We start from the raw sequence: 18,776 nt of genomic DNA, 5'->3' as shown, positions 1-18,776 counted from the left end.
GAAGCAAATGAGCCACATGGGGAAAATGGCCTCCTTGCCTTATATGGACATTGTATTATCCTTTGATCCTTTAAATGTTGGACTGAATAATTTGTGGTCTGTTAGTTTACTGGACAGGGACTTGTGTATTAGACATAGACAGTTCATCTTATATTTTCAGTGAAATTTCCCCTTGTTTGACGTGAGCTCTTTGGTGGTGTACCACTGGTCACTGCACATGCAGTGCCTATCTAGGTACTGGTTCCCAGCGAGAGTCCTTCCCACTCATTGTCATTGAAAACAGTAGCTGGGCCACTCCTGCCAGTGCTTCCTACCAGGTAGTTTTATCCCCGTCGTTGGACCTCAGTGTCCCCATACTGGTCAGGACTAATTGTTCTGAAATCCTTGAGACATTATCGAAATTACTGAGCTGCGTGGTCAGGGATTTGCGGCTGTCAGTACTTGTTCTGCCTCTGATCTGGTGCTCTTCCTTAGGGCTTCTTATCTCACCACAGCAGCAAGAAAACGCCGCTTTGAATTCTTCTCTGAACTTCCCTAAAGTAAAAATCAAGAAACAATAAGTCTTAATGAGTGCATAAAGATCAACATCGAAAGGAGGGAAATTTCTTTCACAACCTCAAAAATATTAATTCGCTGCCAACACACTTTAGCTAAAAAAATGGACAGAATGTTACATTAAAGAAAATAAGTAATTAAAAATAAGACGGATTTTAAGTAAATGAGCAGTGTTAGTAGTCAGCAAAATTACATGGAAAAGGTCTGAAAGATCGATCACATCAGTATCAGATTTTGAAAAAAAACTGCTCATCTGTTTAGCTGTAGTTTGACTGATTCTGGCAGATTTACAACTTGGATTGCAGCATAACTGGTAAAAGATGAAAGAATTTGGGAAATGACATTAAAAGGCATTTGGGTACTGAATTTGTAATGGGCATTTTTGAGTCCATCATGTTTAAGAAAATATGTTGTACTAAGCTATTCTGTTACTGCTTCATCTATGATAATTCCAATACAAGTACAGTATACAACAGGAATGCTATCCCCAAACAAATGGCCTTGTGAATAATTTTACCCCTGTGATGCTTTAGGCTCAGATCACTTCCACAGATACCATTTTTGCATTACATCTTCTTAGACTCTTAGGGTCTTGGTCATGGCAATAATCCCAGCAGACCTGCAAAGGTTGCTATCAGCTACAATCAGCAGTGAAACCACAGTATAACAGATATTAGACAGCTGAGAGGCAGTATAGAACTATGACCAGCAGATGGGGATATTGCTTCATAAATACATCCACCCATTTTCTAACAGCTTCATCCAAATCAGGGTCGCAGGGGAGCCAGAGCCTTTCCCTGAAAGCAGCGGGTCCAAGGCAGGATACACCCCGGACAGGATGCCAGTCCATCTCAGGACACACACAGACACACACCCTTCTGGGCTAATTTGGCCAACCAGTGTCCTGACCAAATTTCCCATTGGCCTTTGCCAATCATGGCCTCTTAATAATCCCCCTCTCTGAACTGGCTTCATCACTCTGCTCTCCTCCCCACTGAGAGCTGGTGTGTGGGGAGCGTTCTGGCGCACTATGGCTGCCGTCGCATCATCCAGGTGGGGTGGAGGGGATCCCCATTACCTGTAAAGCGGTTTGAGTGGAGTGTCCAGAAAAGCGCTATAGAGGTGTCAGCAATTATTATAATTTGTCCCAGAAGTAAACCTAAACTGTGGGAGGAAATTAGAGCATCCCATAGGAAACCCAGCAAACAGAAGGAGAACATACAGACTCCACACAGACAGCACGCCAGATCTGAACCCAGGTCTCTAGCACTACATGGCACCAATGATGACCACTGCACCACTGTGCCATCCTGATAAATATATTTCACAATGAATAACAGCACCCAATTCGAATTTCTGACTTAACCTGCCGTAAGATGAGGAAGTTAGGACCCTTAATGTAGAGGAGTTAAGGAGTTAACTAAGGATCCACAAAGATAACTGTAAGAAAGAAGAATTACATTTTTATAGGTTTTTAGGTAAATGATGTCATGAAAGACTACTAGTTTGATAGCAGAGGTGAAAGAGAACTTTAACTCCCAAACCTCTTTTAAAAACTCCATGAATTTGTTCTTTTTTAACAACAATCCCACATTTTCCCACACACTTACCACTAAGAAAATTATAAATGATGGGATTTGCAGCACTATTCGCATATATTAACCAGTGTGAGAATGTAAACCAGGCGTAAACAGCCTCTCTGTCACTCGTGTTGTCAAAGGCTCCAAACACTCTAGATCAGAAAGAACAGAGAAAGAAACATTAATGGGAAACTCAGCTTAATAGGGAGAAAAAAACACTAGTCCATGGGTCCCTTTATAGTACTGACATTTCTCCAGATTAATAATACTGTTATTTCCAAAATACATTATTTAAGGAAAGCACATTTTCTTCAAGTTTGTTTTTAGAAGAATTGTTTAAGTATAGGATGCCGTGCACTAGAATTCAAAATTACTACCCGAGGTGAGCTTCACTAATTGATCAGAAATTGTCACAAAATCACTTTTTATCTGCCTCTTTAAGTGAAATGTTTTCATCTTGGTTGCAGTAAAACTCTTTTTTTCTACATCCTCAAAGAAACTATTGATATTAACACTTCAAATGAAATGGGAAAGAAGCATTTGCTTGAGTCAGAACTATTTTTAAGGGAAAAATGGATTAACATTTAATTGAACAGTACAAACTTTAAAACTTTCATCATAATTCATGGCAAAAAGTGCTCTGCGCCCCATGCCCTGCCTCTCCACAGGTTCGAGTGAATGTTCTTTCAAAGCACCCTGTTCATAGCTCATTCATCAGAAACATTGCCGTTGTTGCCTGTGACAGGGAAAACCTACAAAACAAGCCTTTCAAGAAACAGGCTACAGAAAACAGACATCATGCAGCACAGATGTTTCTGGAACAAGGGCATACGAAAGTGGTTTGTGAAACCATTGCTCTTTGAGTATCACTTTTAACACACTCTCATTTTTACCTTTTCATAACGTTGAGCACGCTGATTGGCAGATAGCACAATGCGAAAACAAACAGGACCACCATTAACATGCGTGCAGTCTTTCGCCGAGCTCGGATCTGTTTGATTTCTGCTGCAGCTGCATTCGTTCGAATCCGGGCAGACTCCCCAGGAGTGGAGGACTGGGCTGAGCGCTGCAAAGACCTCCACTTCCTCTGAACTATGGAAGATGTCCCTGGAATCTGACAAGACCAGCAGCCGGGCGGTATTCACTTAGGCAGTGCAGAGACCAGCAGAGAAGTGTTTAATGTTCTCCTGGTTAAACATCACTTTTGTTTACTTAGGTGCTCTTGTTCCTTAAGATCTAACCAGGTGGTCCCTAACTCTGGCAGTCAGGATCGGAGTCTAGAATCCAGGAGACTTTCTATGACGTTAATTCACATGTTCTACACCTGGAAGAAGGATCATACTGTTTTAATTAAAAGTGTAACGAGTTCAGTTTATCCCTTCTCCACAGTTGTAAGCTGCTGAAGATTTAAAGACTTACAAACCCCAGTTGGAATCAATGTTTTTTACTCCCAACAAACCTTGAAAAGCATGCAATTCTAAATCAAGGTGAACTAATTACTGGAATAGGAAGTCCAACTACCTGCAGTCTTAGAGTTGCTAAATGACTAGTTCCTGCAAGAGACACAGGACTCTTGTCATTGGAGGATTGAAGGTGGCCATAACCCCTGCCTGCTCCTACTGTTGATTAGTTAATTCCATGATTATACTGTAAGTACAGTATAAAAAGTGCATTTCATCCATTTCTGCTGTTGACCCTTCTTCAGACCCACCTGGAAAAGAGCTGATAGCTAAACCATTTTATTTACTCACTTTCTTACATTTCAGTGTGACAATTTCTTAAATTAGCCAAAAGACTGATGTAACTCTACCTTTAACCACATCTTATTTCAGTAATAGATATCATCAGTCTAATCTGAACTATTAAGCATATTAGCAGTGTTTACCTGTTGGCACCACAGCTTGTGAAATATCTGAATGTAGGCCAGCACCATCAGACACAGTGGAGCCAGGTAGGTGACGATGAAAAAGCAAATGTGATAAACTTTGGGGTAGATTTCATCTGTAATCAGAAAATAAACAAAGGAATTCCTTTAAGCAATTTTTGCAAACTGTTAATGATATGTGAATCCTAAATTAAGCATGCTATAAATTTAAAATATTACTTTAAGGGGTGTATTCCAGTTTCTATATTTGACCTTAGATAAAGATAAAGTATATAGACCTTTGTATTACTGGTACAACTTGTTTCTAGAAACAACTAACTGTAAGCCAGATAAGCTGCCTAGACTAACAGTACACCTCTTTATAGCCACATAATTGCTGTTTATCCATTATTTCCAAACTGGAGCTGAGAGATCAATCTGGGATTGGAAGACAAATAATGAAAAGGTGCATAAATTCTACCCCACTAGACAATAATAGTGTGGAAACATTTTCAAAGAAATCATTTCAGTGCAATTATTTTGCCCAAACACCAGCAACCAGCACTCTCACTGTGATTGATGCCATTAAGCCAAGCAAAGCTGTTAAAACAAAAGACCAAAACAGGCCAAAACATAACTTGTATGCATCACACATGACGGTAAAAAAAAGTTCCTGAGATCTGTAGTACGAAAACTAGCTCAAGCACAATCTGATGGGTGTGGGTGTTACCTTGTCAAAACGTGTTGCACTATTCCTTGTTAGTGCACGCTTTTGTAAGGTAAAAAAGTTTATTTAAAGTACTAAGAACAAGTAAGTTGCTGATGGGTGCATTCTAGCTGTTCAAAGGATTCCAGTTTGAGTAATTTTCATTTATGGCATTTCTGTTGGCTGTTTAAGTGCAATAAAAAATAGAGGTGTTGTGTTAATATTATTGAATGTAAAACATTTTATTAATACGGTATGATAATTAAGACTCAGGGAATAATATTCCGTGCTCTACTCATGACACACTCACACCAGAGCTAATTTCCCCATAAGCCAATTAACCTACCAGTGGGAGGAAACCCACCCAACACGAGGAGAACAGACAGCACCCCAGGTCTGTAATTCAACCCAGGGCCCCAGAGCTGCCCTTGTTTCCTCTGTTGAAATTGTAAAATATCCCCTGTAACTGTAGTTTCGTGTGGCTTAAAATCAAGCATCAGTATTCCCAGAAGTCCAGCAAAATGAATGCTGTGATTGTGCCTGCTAATGGTTTATGGAAACTCTTTGTTTACTCCTTTATGGACTACCTGTATGGTCTCATGGTCCCTGTAGTAAATCCATATTTTAACCCACGAATGAAAGTACATTCCTTCCACCTCTAGAGAACCTAGGATTCATGTCACACAGCTTGCAGAGACATTTGATATAAACAAATCCTCATTGCGAGTTATCTAAACCTCCATGGGAAATGCCAGTATCTGCATATGTTACTGCAATGATCAGTAACTACTGTCTCAGCCAGGTCAGTCTTGAGGAGATTGTGGACTTCAAATAAGGTTCAATGGTTTCCCCCTTGATCTCTGTGTCATTTTGTGAGTACACAAATGTTTGTGGTGTTGTGTGGGTATATGGTGGTATTTTGTTCTTGATTGATGTTCATGCAAACGCACAAATAGTGCAAGATGATGAAAGTATCCTGGACCAGTAGGGCTCTTCGTTTTTTAATGATGTCCTCTTTAAGTGTAAGCTACTGTAGCTCTACTGGTAGAATCACTACGAGTCGGCATACAGACTCAAAACAGACTTGCTTTCTTTTAATATGACAGCTGCTGAGTCTTGCCTCTGTCCCCCGAGCTGAATTTAGAGATAATGCTGATCACTAATATCCGAGTCCATTTAACTTGCATTTTAGTCCTGATATTTCCTAATTTACTAGGAAACTACAGTAGATCTTGTGTGGGTGCAGGTTTATTTTTGCCAGGAGTTAAATTACATGTACAATTTTTTTTCCCAATGTAACAGCACTGCATTGTTTAGTATCATTTTTGTTAATAATAATAGAAAGTTATTCTAATATCCGTTCATTCATATTAAACCTGAACCTCTTCAGTATATTGAAATCTAGCAAAGAATGACCTTAATTACCATTTAGAGGGAGGAGATCCCTATAGGAAATTAAACACAATGAAACAATCAAGAGTCTGATGCATTAGGCATAGAGTAGAAATGTTTAATTATATGCCACAATTCTAGAAAGTGTACACTTCATAAGGAAGTGATGAGGATTTTGAGTTTCTCTTTTATGTGATTGTGAACATTATATTCAGAAAGGAACTTACCTCCCCAGTGCTCGTCACAGACTGTGAATAGGCTGGTTCTGTTTGTTAGTTCTGGAACCATGCTACTGCACTCCATCACAATGGCTTGGGGAATCATTATTACACAGGAGACTATCCATATAATGACAATGCTCTTCCTGGCCCGTTTGGCTGTGCTTTTGAACATCAGAGGATGACAAATGGCATACCATCTGTCCAGGGCAATGCAGCTCAAAGTGAGCACAGATACGGAAACTGATGTTGTCTGCGGCATAAGAACAAAACACAGAAAACATCAGAAGCATTGGGCTGAAGGTACAACACAGGTACAATGCTTCTACCAAAATGGGTATTAGAAACATATAATCACTTCAAAAAAACAGTTTGTATTCTCATCAGTGACAAAGCGCTCAATTGAACACTCAGCTAAGTCTTAACCTTAAAGACCTCCAAATCATTTAAGTCTACAGACACTTCAAATTGCTGCATTTTAATACCATATCTTCACATCCCACAGCGCTAGATGAATAGTGAATTTCACGGCAGATCAGGTCTGTGGGGGATGGAATAGCAGCATATTCACAAAACAAACACCAATCCAAAGTCATTATTCCACTGACAACAAAATAACACCCAAGTTCTGAAATCACGTAAGACCTTTTTCACTTAACAGCAGCAAAGACCGTGTTTTCCATGAAGATGTAAGAAACCTCAATATCGCATCTCTTTCAGCACATCACTTTTTACATGGCGAATGATTAAGCATTCTGAGCCAGCTCGACAGATATCGACAGATCTCAAGGCTGTGTGTATCTACACCCATGACCAATATGTTTAGACCTGCATCTAAACCAACTTCTCTCAGATCCCTGCTGGAAGTTTCAAAGGCTAAAGTCATACTGTATAAGGCCAGAATATAAAACATATCAAAACAAACTTAAGGAACTGACGCATTTTGTCAAAAGTTTTTATTTTCACTCTAAGAATCACCCATCACAAAAATCCTTTATTTTTCCCCAAAGATATTCAGGTTTTATTGATGTGTTACCCACATGTTGAGATCCTGTCCGTATACATAGTACTTCCAGACACATATTGTACTGTATGAGCGGGCACGCACTATGTCACATGCTTTTCACTGCAAAATGACAATACACAAGAACACAGTTGTCACCATAGAACATTCTCAGAAGTTCAGATATGTCTACAGTAGGTTTTCATTTGATTAAGATCTGCGAGGAGGAAAGTGTGCACATGAAAGATCGAGATTCTTATAGTCTGTATCCTCACCTGTACGTAGGGCAGTACTTTGCACAGAGTTTGTCCAAAGAACCAGGTCTCTGTGATATCCACCACCAGGCTGGCAGGAAGACAGGTGATGGTCACCAGGACATCAGCAAAGGACAGGTTCACTATGAAATAGTTTGTCACTGTTCTCATGTGGTGGTTTTTCCACACAGCAATGCAGACTGTAAATCCAATAGAAACAGAAAACTACAACATGATGGCTGAATGGGAAAATAGTTGTTATGTTCATAACAACATTCAAATTATGAGCTTGGTTACAGTCTTGCCTGTTCTACATGCAAAGATACATTTTTTAAGTAAGAAATAAAAGCTGAGGGCACTCAATTACAAGAGAGGTGGGACCAATAAGGCTGAGCAGATGAAAAGTTTTATAAAAACCATTCTATGAATCAATGACCCTAGATTTTCAACCTCAGGTGTGTTTTAATCCACTTGAGCTGTGAACGTCTTCTCTCTGCTCTGGCAGCTGTCACACAGACAGTCACTGCAATCCAAAGGGCTACAGGTGGGGTTCTCATACAGTACAGTAACACCACTTAAATGGAAGATGGGAGAAACTGCCAGGAGAACAATGCGTTTTGTGTGGATGATGTATAAATGTTGAACAGTCCTATGTACTTTATATTTCACTTTGATGATTTTGTTTGGCCAGGCAGTGCTGATTTTATTTCAGGTGAAACACACAACATGTATACAGTAGTGTAGTAGCCCACATGTCCAGTCTGAAAATGGGCATGCCTACCGTTCACTAGTGACAAGGAGCTGATAGTCTCGGAACCAAATGAAATACAAATGATCACATTATTATTCGGAATCCTCTGGTTTGAGATTGCTGAGCCTGTTCTTCTTTTCTGCGCTTTAGAAATATGATGTTCTCAACTAGGATTGGTCACTCTGTGACAGGGCTCCCATAGGGATAATCCACAGCAGCAGCAGAAAGAGCTGCAATAGGGAATTTATCACCCGCATTTGAGCTTCCTGATTAAAAATATGCTGCTCAGTGAAAAACTATCATGCTGGGCAAATACCGATCACAACTGACAACCTCTGCACCTACAGACTAAATGTCGCTTTGATTGCAACCCGTATATTGTAAAAGTTCCTGCCTACTAGAGGACACTGAGGTAAAAGTCTAAATTCAGCTCTCGACAAATTTAAATTTCAGTATTGTACCAAATGGGAAGTGTGAATCACAAGAGCAAATTCCATAATACAGCACTTATAATCTGGGAAGTGTGAATCACAAGAGCAAATTCCATAATACAGCACTTATAATCTTATTACTGAAAATAATATTGTCAACAAGTAATCATTTTAAGTATCCTGTTCCAGGACATGTACCGCTATATTCAACTAAAATGACATTAGTGTACAATACCTGCACATGCCATAGTGATTCTGCAGCCTTTTGCTGGAATAGTACTGAGGCAGACAAGCAGGAAAATTAAAACAATTAAAAATAGCGATGGCTCTTTCGATGTGGGTTACACAGCTTTGTCAAAATTTGATTTCATATATCTGTCATTCAAAACAGAATGTGTACTCCCTACCACTTACTATCTTGCTGCTAAGTTGTGTAATCGGAAATTGTGGTTGCACACAACTTGATAACAGAATTATTTTTCATATCTTTATAATTTAATAGTACATATGCAGTATCAGTAATTGTTAATTCTGTATTTATGTATAGTAAATTTATTAACTTACATGAACTAGCACAGTTTAATTTGTTAGTGTCATAAAGTGATCAAATAATAAATTCTAAGAACAAATGATTCAACATCTAAGATGATTTATAAAGGTAACATTGTGACAGAAACTACTATTTAATCAGTAAAAATAACACCAGTACTTCAAATTGAACATGTGTCTTAAATAGAAATGATTTTATTATAAGATGAAAGCCATGCATCAAAGATAAGATAGAAGATGGAGTCATGTATCCTGAATTATGTTCACTCGATACATTATAAATAAAGGGCAACCTGTCAGGGGGTCTGTGCCAAACAGAGTGACAAACAGAGATGACATCTTACTATAAATATCTCTCATTAAATGATTAATCAAAATTTTTATGAGAGGTTTGTTCTTTATTTAAGGACAAGCAATTGTACTGAAGTCATTTCAGGAGTGGAATGATAGATTGAAGAATTTACAATCAGATCCTTAGACTCCGGCAAACATTAGGATAAATACATGACAATGAGTGAAAGATTCGATTTAGCTAAAGGCTATAAATGTGTAAGTGTGAATCAAAATTAATCACAGAAAAACCTATTACAGCAGTGTTTGTGTGATATAGATAGCCAGCTATATTAACACAGGAGAAAAAAAACACCGCAGTTAGTCCAAAATCAGGTCGGATTTATAAACTATGATTAGTGTACTGTATGTACAGTAAGCCAAAACCTGGACCTTGATAGTTCAGACTGGTTAGCATACTGTGTATAAAAATACTTAGACACACATATCTTAGCTAAAAATGTGGTGTGTGTACTGTAGGGTTTTGTCTTCCTGTGTTTATATATTTTTCCAAGAATTATTATTTGTACATGATAATTTAGTAATAGCATTATTTTAAAGTACTGGAACATTGGTCTGTCATGGTAATGAAATATTACCTTGTAATATATAAGTAACTTGTGATGTAATGTATAATATAAGTAACTTATGCAAATACAAAATCATTAGTGATTGATGTTGTAACTTTTTGAAAGCCACTTGATATTTCACTGGGTAAGTCCTACAGGCAAATGGAGAAAAGAGTCAGGACCCACCTTATCTGGACCTCAAGGTGGTACCAAAGGAGGGGATACCTCAGGCTTTTCTGGACGCTGATTCAAGCTCATAGAAAGCAGAAAAGCATGTCTATTGTGGGTATAGTGCAAAAGGTTTTTGTGATCTCTTAGCAGAACATGTCTGGAGGAGGTCAAGGCTAGGCTTCCAGAGCAGTAAGAAATTAGAAGCTAAAGGAACCTATTAGCTTGGATGTTTATTTTATGCGTGGTTTCTACAGTTAATGTCAATTTGTTCTCCACTTTCAAAACAAAGGTTTTTATCTACTCCAAGTGTTTCTTTGTCTCTTCTATCAGTATCTCATTCCAATCCTGAAAACACACACCTAACATTTTAAAATCGAGTTCAAACACTTAAGCAGAGTTGCAAAGTTGTCCATTCAAAGTGTAATCTGAGCCCTACAGGCCAGAGGTCACTATGTGCAGACTAGGATTCCATTAGCAGTGGTGCACAACTGGCCAGCTGTTGGTGAAGCTGGAACTGGTCTTTGTTTTCTGTGCAAGAAGATTGACTGTGACTTGTCAGATTGCTATTAGTTTTCAGGGGGAAGAGTGAGAGCAACACCACTCTTCCAATGAATTCTCTCTCTTCCCAATTTTTTTAACCTGTGGTGACATAGGAATGAACCAGCTAGATTCACAACTGGAAAATGCTCATTAGTAAGATAATCAAAGAATTCTGAATTTTGAACATAATATGTATATTTCTGATTCGTCTCAATTTGTGGTTTATGGCTTAAATTGTAAAATAGATTGAAATGATATACAACAGGAGTCTTTCTCCTCCCTAGGTCTTGACCTAACTACTGTAACTTGAAAACTCCCCAAGTTACAAAACTTCTTACTGTATTTTTGGTCACTCTTAACTCAAACTATACTGGATTTCTTAACTGTCTTGAAGAGTGTCTGGAAAAAAAAATAACATGTAATTAAACGTGGTTTAATAGCAGTATCCCATATGACATCTGAGTAAAGATAAAATATTTAAAAAACCCTAAGGGACCGACCCCCATCAAGCAGGATTAAAAAAACAAAACAAAACCTGACTTGCCAGTTTCTCTTAAAAAGCAATGAAGTCGGTGGCATTTGAAGGTCAGTGAAGCCATACCATGAAACTATGATTTAATAGAAACAGCCCTGAGGTCAGTCATACTGCTGTGGTTTATGAGTTTAGAAATGCAACCTGGCAGAGCTTATGCAGCTGACATGCTAACAACATCCACAGATCTGAAAGAGTGGACAATAATAAAGAAGGTTATATGCACTGTCACTATCAGCTTCTTGAATAGGATTACTTCCACATCATTTGAACTTTCCAAATTAACCTTCGCTGGATTTTATATTGTCTATCAATTGAGAACAGCAGAGTGGGTACTTACAGCAAATGTGAGAGTGTTTCTTATCTTTAGAAAACACTGACCCTCACTGAAGATAAAGGTGCTCCCTTATATACTATTCTGACATGCTTCTCAATGACTGTGTGTTCTGCTCTCCCCAAAAATCACACTCTTCAAGGTTCATTCTCACCTTCAGGTTCTTTTGGTTTTTGTTATTGCAAATACACAGACTTCATGGGGGGATGGCTGTAAAGGTAACAGAAAGGAAGCTGGCTTTTAGAGGCTCTGGAGGTGCTAGCCCAGAGCACAGACTGAGCCCCAGGGCCTTGGCATGCTGGCTCAAGCCTGGGTCATGTCACCCGCCGTCTGCCCCTGGATACCTTAAGCGGCGGCACACAGCTGCTGGACAGGATGCAGTAGGCATCAGTTAGCCGGGGTCTTCTCAACTTTCAGCAAAACAGTGACTCCTGTGACCGGCGAGTTGCCTACAGACCTGCAGTGATGCATTGAGAGATATGGTGCTACTGCAACTGGCACTAACCCCCTTCCAAGACACTGTGCAGGCTGAAGCATGTCCAAGGAGAAATGGCTCGGGCAGGTGGAAATCTTTTCAGGTCCTTATACTCTCTGCGTTGTACCTGGCCTGCAGCCAGAAGCGGAGAGGTAATTGAATGGGTACATCAAAACAAATAACTAGCAATTAACTTTTTAGTTCTACAGAATGTAAGTCTTCCCTTTAGAACCTGTCAGCGGGGTCCATGAATTAACATGACAATTATCCTGAAAGAGTCTGGCTTTGAAAGTGTGGATCATAAGTACCTTTTATTAAAAAATACCAGTGTGAGAAATCCTCCTTTTCAAACAGCCATGAATCTAGGCTGATATGCAAATACTGCTTGCAGATTTTTTGAAATCCCAATTTTTATTTAGCCGGATTATCCTTCAGAATACAGTAACACCCCCAGGTTTCCAGTACAATAAGCAGGTGAGAATTCAAATGGCAGTTTCTGCATAACTTGAAATCATTGCTGCGTGATTGTCCCCATCTTGTACTATAAAATAGATTTTTCTTCCCTTTAACATTGACCACCTCTTCTCTGAAACAGGATCTGTCTATTTTCCAGACATTCTCCTTATCTGAACTCTACGCTGCTCATTTTTGAAGGATAATGTTACAAGTTCCAAGGTTTGGGCAAAATAAAAATGCCAGATACACTGATACACTGACTCCATTTTTCATCCTTTCTGTTCAGCTATGATGCTGATTGTGAGTTATAAATTGAAATGCACTGTTGCCTGATGACTGCTTGGGTTTGTGTTGGCCAGAATTTCTTTCTGTAATGAAGCTCCTGAAAGTTATCTCAATGGAGCACGAGATGCCTACAGGTTGAAAGTGCTTTCACTGAAAACCAGATTCATCCCCCAGTCAGTGCCATCTCTATTATGGGGACTCATGTTGTGAAGAAAGTAGCAGATTTTCCAAGTTTTGAGTCTCAACCCTTCTAATGCTGCTAAGAAAGTCAGAGTAGTAGAACAAGATGAAAAATAACCGATGTTACCAAACTGGGGAGTGAGGATATAAAAACATCATGAAGTTCCAATTTTTTAAGAAAGGCATTTGAAAATGAGTGTCAAATATGTTTATGAATTAATAATTATGTTTTATGGTACATTATATTATTAAATACAAATAACAACATCAGAAAATGCTCCTTCAAAAGTGTTAAAAAGTTATTCCTGGAGGTTCAGGTTGATGTCTTTTACATATCACTTGTAAACGTTCTACGAACAATGTATAAAGTGACCGATCAATTAAAACATTTAATAAATAAAACCTACAAGCATAATAGGCCTTAGGGGCTAGACATTAGGCAGCGCTATGCTTCCTTGACCAAGAACCTCCTCCTGTGTGATTACGCACTGTGTGTGTCCGCCACTGATGATGACCACACACCCCACTAAAGAGACACATGCAGACTGCTGTGGTATCTGTGTCCATTCTGTCCAATAAAGATATCCTGGAGTCCCTGGAGAAACTGCCACGAACTGAGTGTCCTCTACAGCATGTCACAGAGCAGGGTTTTTTTTGTGTGCAATTTTTAATTGTCAATTATTGTTCATTATACACTCATCTAGTTTTGAAATTTCCAATTATGTTTTATGCAGCTCAGCTCATCGTGACCACCCACACACAGCACCGGAAGAATAGACAGGATCCTCCAACCCTCCAGGCAAGCTTGTTTTGCTACAATGCCACAATGTGCAGGAGGTTCTGAAGGCCAGCTGAGAGTCTGAAAGTTACAGGGGCTCCAGTTTTCACTGGTCACAGAGAGAATCCTGGTTAGTTCATTCCAGCCCCATCCTCAGTGCACTAAGCCACTTGCACACCCATGCTTCTGGAATCCTGGTCACAGGGGCATGGCTCACTCCTGATTCCTGGATCATAAGTAACAGCTTGTAAGATTATCAGTTCACGCAGATTAAATACATCTAATAAACAACAGCTTCAAATGACAGAAGAAACTCTGTAGAAACTCTTTGTTTTGCTAAACCCACTTCTAATGGCATGCTTTTCATGTAACTTTCCAAAAGCTTTCCCCATGCTCTGCTCCTTGACCCAATAGAATCCATCAATTAAAGGAACATCCATCCATTTTCTAATTTCCTTATCCAATACAGGGTTGCAGGGTAGCTGGAGCCTATCACAGCAAACACTAGGTGCCAGGCAGGGTATACTCGGACAGGAGGCCAGTCCACTGCAATGCACACACAGACACAAATATGGACACATTCGCTCCAGTGCCATTTAACCTCCCAGCATGCCTTTGGACTGTGGGAGGAAACTGGAGGAAACCCACGTGAATCTGTGGAGAACATACAAACTCCACACAGATATAACCCCAGGAATTGAACAAAGTCCCCAGTGCTTCTAAGCCACAATGCTAACCACTGCACCACCATGACACCCACTTAAAAGAACATTAACATTTAACCTAACACCACACAAACTGAGCTTGGCTATTGAGCAGTTTTAATGAAAGTATAGATCTCACATGTCTGTCTATCTTCTCAGCTGCTGTTTGGTAAAACTAAGAAGTGATTGTTCAATGTCAAATTAAAACCAATACCAGGCTGCCTGCACAAATATGAAGGCGCTGGTCAGAAAGATATAGAGGTACTTCCCTCCGCAGATGTGCTCTGTAACATGACACAGAAACACTGTTAATCCCTGTGTTGTCTCCAGACCCTGGGACATAACAGAATTAATTCCATATCCGATTGACAATGGAGACTATCTGTGTCTCCATTGGACAGCTCTCAGCTCTCAGCTCTCAGAAATCTTCCCTCACTCTGTCAATCACAATCGTACGGAGGCAGACAGCTCTTTGATGTTGTCATTTGACACTATTGGGCGTTACAGATCTGTTGATAGACGGGAAGAAACACTTTGGTGCATATTCACTAACATATTCACTAAAGATACCCCACTTTCAAACATTCAAATATCTCTGCATTATGTAACCAACATGTTATGGGTCATTATACTTCATTGCAAGAACATTTTCAATCACACACACTCCTATGTCTAAGATTTTGTAGGTAAACCAAACTGTTTGTAACATTTAACATGCAGTATCTTTACTCCCCCACATGCTGCACAGCGTTTAACACAATATATGCAGTGAAGGATGTACAAAGATTAACAGAGTTTAACCGAGATTACCACAGACAGGAAGTCAACAGAACCACCAAAGGTTTTTAATTAAGCCTCAAATGTTGATCCTCATATATGACAGCAACAATATCCAGAGAGCTGCACAATGTCAAAAGACAGAAAAATAAAAACCAAACAACCAATAACACTATCACGTGTTTTTTTACAATATCACGATTTAAATATATATTTAAACAAGTCAGTAATAACCAAACCAAATGAATCACCTTAAATTACTAGCAGTCATGTGCAAAAACCTATTTCATTTATGTAAAATAAATGAACGACATTTTATTTTACAGAATAACCGACGAATCCTGATAATAACTACATTACTAGGACAGATCTCTAATTGTAGATGCACTTATAGTTTATTACAAATTAATTACTCGAATATTCTACCTAAATAATCATGCATTACATATGTATGCATTCAATCCCTGTTCAAATTCATCTGGTATCTCGTTTCACCAAACACAAACTGCTGCTGTTGCAGCGTTTGCAAGCGGCATTCGAAATAATGCTTATTCACTAAACAAAACTTTACTGCGAAGGCTGCTTTGATTTCTCTTAACTTCATACTGGAAAAACTGTCAGCTTCCATCGAGTCATAAAAACAGAGACAAGATGTATCAATTCGACAAACTGAATCAGAGTTAAACTCTAATGAACTCTACTGAACTATCTTGGTAGAACATGAATGAGTGCTCGAAGAGTTAGGTACAATACAAATATTTTCTCTAAAGTATAAATACAAGTATTTTCACTTACTGTAAAGTTAAAACCTCTCTAGTCAAGCTTAAACAATTCTAACAAACGAAAGTTGCGGGACTTAGGGTAGCTGTTAAACAATGTGTAACACGAAACAAATCCAAGTCTTAACTGGGTAACTGAATTTATATAGCACGTTTTAATAAAACATAACCGAAGATTATTGTGTTGCGGACATTTCAATACATTTTCAGATCTCTAGGAATCTAAGTGCTTATTTTTATCATAATGTGTGAGTAGAATTAACTTACCGAGAGTGTTTCCGATTAGAGAAATAAAGAACACGATAATGTAGCCCGCAATCAGAACCCACTCGTACTGTTTAGGATGCAGATATTCCCTCCAGATGTACCTCAGCAGTTCATCATCTCCGTCAACTGATGGATCGTGGGTCGACTCGACACTGCTGTTAAACTCGTGAAGGAGAGGTGAACAGTCTTCACACACCGAATTTGCGGTGACCCCAGACATCCCTCAAGGTGTTGAATGCGTCCGATACACCTTAGGTGTCCCGAAGTCAGCACCTGTGCTGTTAATGTTGCTGCTGTTGCACAGTGCGCCAAGCCGCCAGAATGCTAAAAAAAATGCTAGCAAGGAGCATTCGAACATTATATACATGTGACGTACTCTTGGGGGATAACTACACGGAGCCAATCTGGACCAAGACTTGGAAAATCCGTCGAACAGAGAAAAAAACAAAACAAAATAAAACCACCTCCTTTTCGTTTCTGTTTAAGAGCCAACATCTCCAAACAGCTTTTGCACCTTTGCAGGTTAATAAATGCAAACTGTTAAAGCAGAAATTAGCACTTATCTGTTTAACCAAGAACCGTATTTGACTAATCACTATAACGACTTTTTATACAAGGCAACAAAGACACATAAAAACCTAAAAACTACTGTAGTTTTTTACTACTACATGTAGTATACTGTAATTTATCAATAAATGTGATCACTGCAGTACTATGGAATAATTAAAGTAACAAAGAAAAATGGGCTTTGATATATATTGTATTATTGTTTGACAATCTTTGTTATTAGTCTTTTTCTTATTGACATTGTTGTAGGCATTGGCTACAAAATGACATTCAATTACCGATTTCTTAGTATGTTGTGTTATTAACATAAGTCTTTGGCAAATGAAAGAGATGAGGTTTGAATGATGGCAGACAAATATGCTTTTGCTACATTAATTAATGATTGAACAACAAATGATTGTGTTCAACTCCGAATTATTCCCTATGTCTGGTAAAAAAGGATGCACTGTAACCTCGTAGTATATTATAACTCAATTGGAAGTTTAAATAAACTCTTCATCTCGAACTACAATATACAAACTGACAAAACTACACAATATCAGTCTCTTGTGCTATGACATTAAAATAACTGATAAACTGACATGGCATTCTTGTGTCTGCCTCTCCATACACACTTCCAAGCTGCTGAGGATGTTGCACCCTGCATATGGATTTTGTGGACATTTGGCCAGACACTGAGGTAGCCACTCATATCTTTCTCTGAAGAAGTGAGATTTGTCTTTGTCCTATCTGTATTTTTCCATTTTGAAGCTCAAGGGTGAAAAACCTTCTACCCCTTCGTCCTATCACTGCTAGTATCTCCACCATGTGACTGAGACAGCTGTATTTATGCTCCGCCCTGGGCAGAGACCACTCAGTCATCGCTCTTTGACATTGAAGACTGCTGGTCCCTGGCACAGTCCAGGACTTCTCCACCCAACAGTCCAGGAGTCTGTCTCAGTGCGCTACCAGACACTTCACGAGGAATAACAGTACCCCAGAACTACGTCATGGAAAAATGTTCATGAAGTGTTTTACCAAGAGTAAATGTGGTTTAACCCACTTGGCTGAGGGCCAGTCTGCTGACTATAGGATGAGGACATATAACCTCTCTGTAGAGTAAGGAATAAATCAAGTGATGAAGCTGAAAAGGTGGAGGTGGGGTGGCGTAGGGAGGCAAAAAAGGAATGAGAAATAGAAAATGAGCTTCTTATTGTTAATCTTCATGCCCTCTCCAGGGCAGGGTCATGAGCAAGCCGAAACCTATCCCGGCAAGCAACAGGAGCGAGGCAGGAAACACCCCTGATGGGACGCCAGTCCATCACAGGGCAGAAACACAGATACAGACACACACTCACCTCAGAGCCAGTTTTCCCACAAGCCAATTAACCTACCAGCATGTTTCTGGACTGGGAGGGGAAACTGGAGCACCCAGAGGAAACCCACGCGAACATGGGGAGAACCTACACACAGCATGCAGACAGCAACCCAGGGCCCCAGAGCTGTGAAGCAGCAATACTTACAGTATTTGTTGTTTTTTTTTAATTGAGGAAATGACATCACTAATGATTAAGATTCAGGACAGCTGAGTCCAATTGAATTTGGATACTTTTAACCCTCACAAGCTTTTGTTGTAAGCTCCATTGCTTCAGAAAAAACAGGTAAACATTCTCATATTTAGTAAAACCGAGGGCATCTAAGACAGATGGGATAGTAGTCTGTACTGTAGCTACTGTAAATGAAAACCTTC

At 39.2% G+C, this 18,776-nt stretch overlaps 1 protein-coding gene across 1 annotated transcript; it reads right to left on the bottom strand.

Annotated features, from left to right (window-relative positions):
- Window positions 1–299: 299 nt before the first annotated feature.
- Window positions 300–16,788, bottom strand: hcrtr2 (hypocretin (orexin) receptor 2). Its single transcript, XM_006638857.3, has 7 exons — window positions 16,481–16,788; window positions 7,594–7,772; window positions 6,325–6,568; window positions 4,021–4,136; window positions 3,029–3,249; window positions 2,166–2,287; window positions 300–534 (listed from the first exon to the last, which is right to left on the bottom strand). The coding sequence occupies exons 1-7, from the start codon at window positions 16,698–16,700 to the stop codon at window positions 311–313; spliced, it is 1,326 nt and encodes a 441-aa protein (XP_006638920.2). The 5' UTR covers window positions 16,701–16,788; the 3' UTR covers window positions 300–310.
- Between the last annotated feature and the right edge of the window lie 1,988 nt (window positions 16,789–18,776).

This window comes from Lepisosteus oculatus, chromosome 17 (assembly GCF_040954835.1).
Source record: "Lepisosteus oculatus isolate fLepOcu1 chromosome 17, fLepOcu1.hap2, whole genome shotgun sequence".
NCBI lineage: Eukaryota > Metazoa > Chordata > Actinopteri > Semionotiformes > Lepisosteidae > Lepisosteus > Lepisosteus oculatus.
This window is presented reverse-complemented; position numbering and strand designations above follow the sequence as displayed.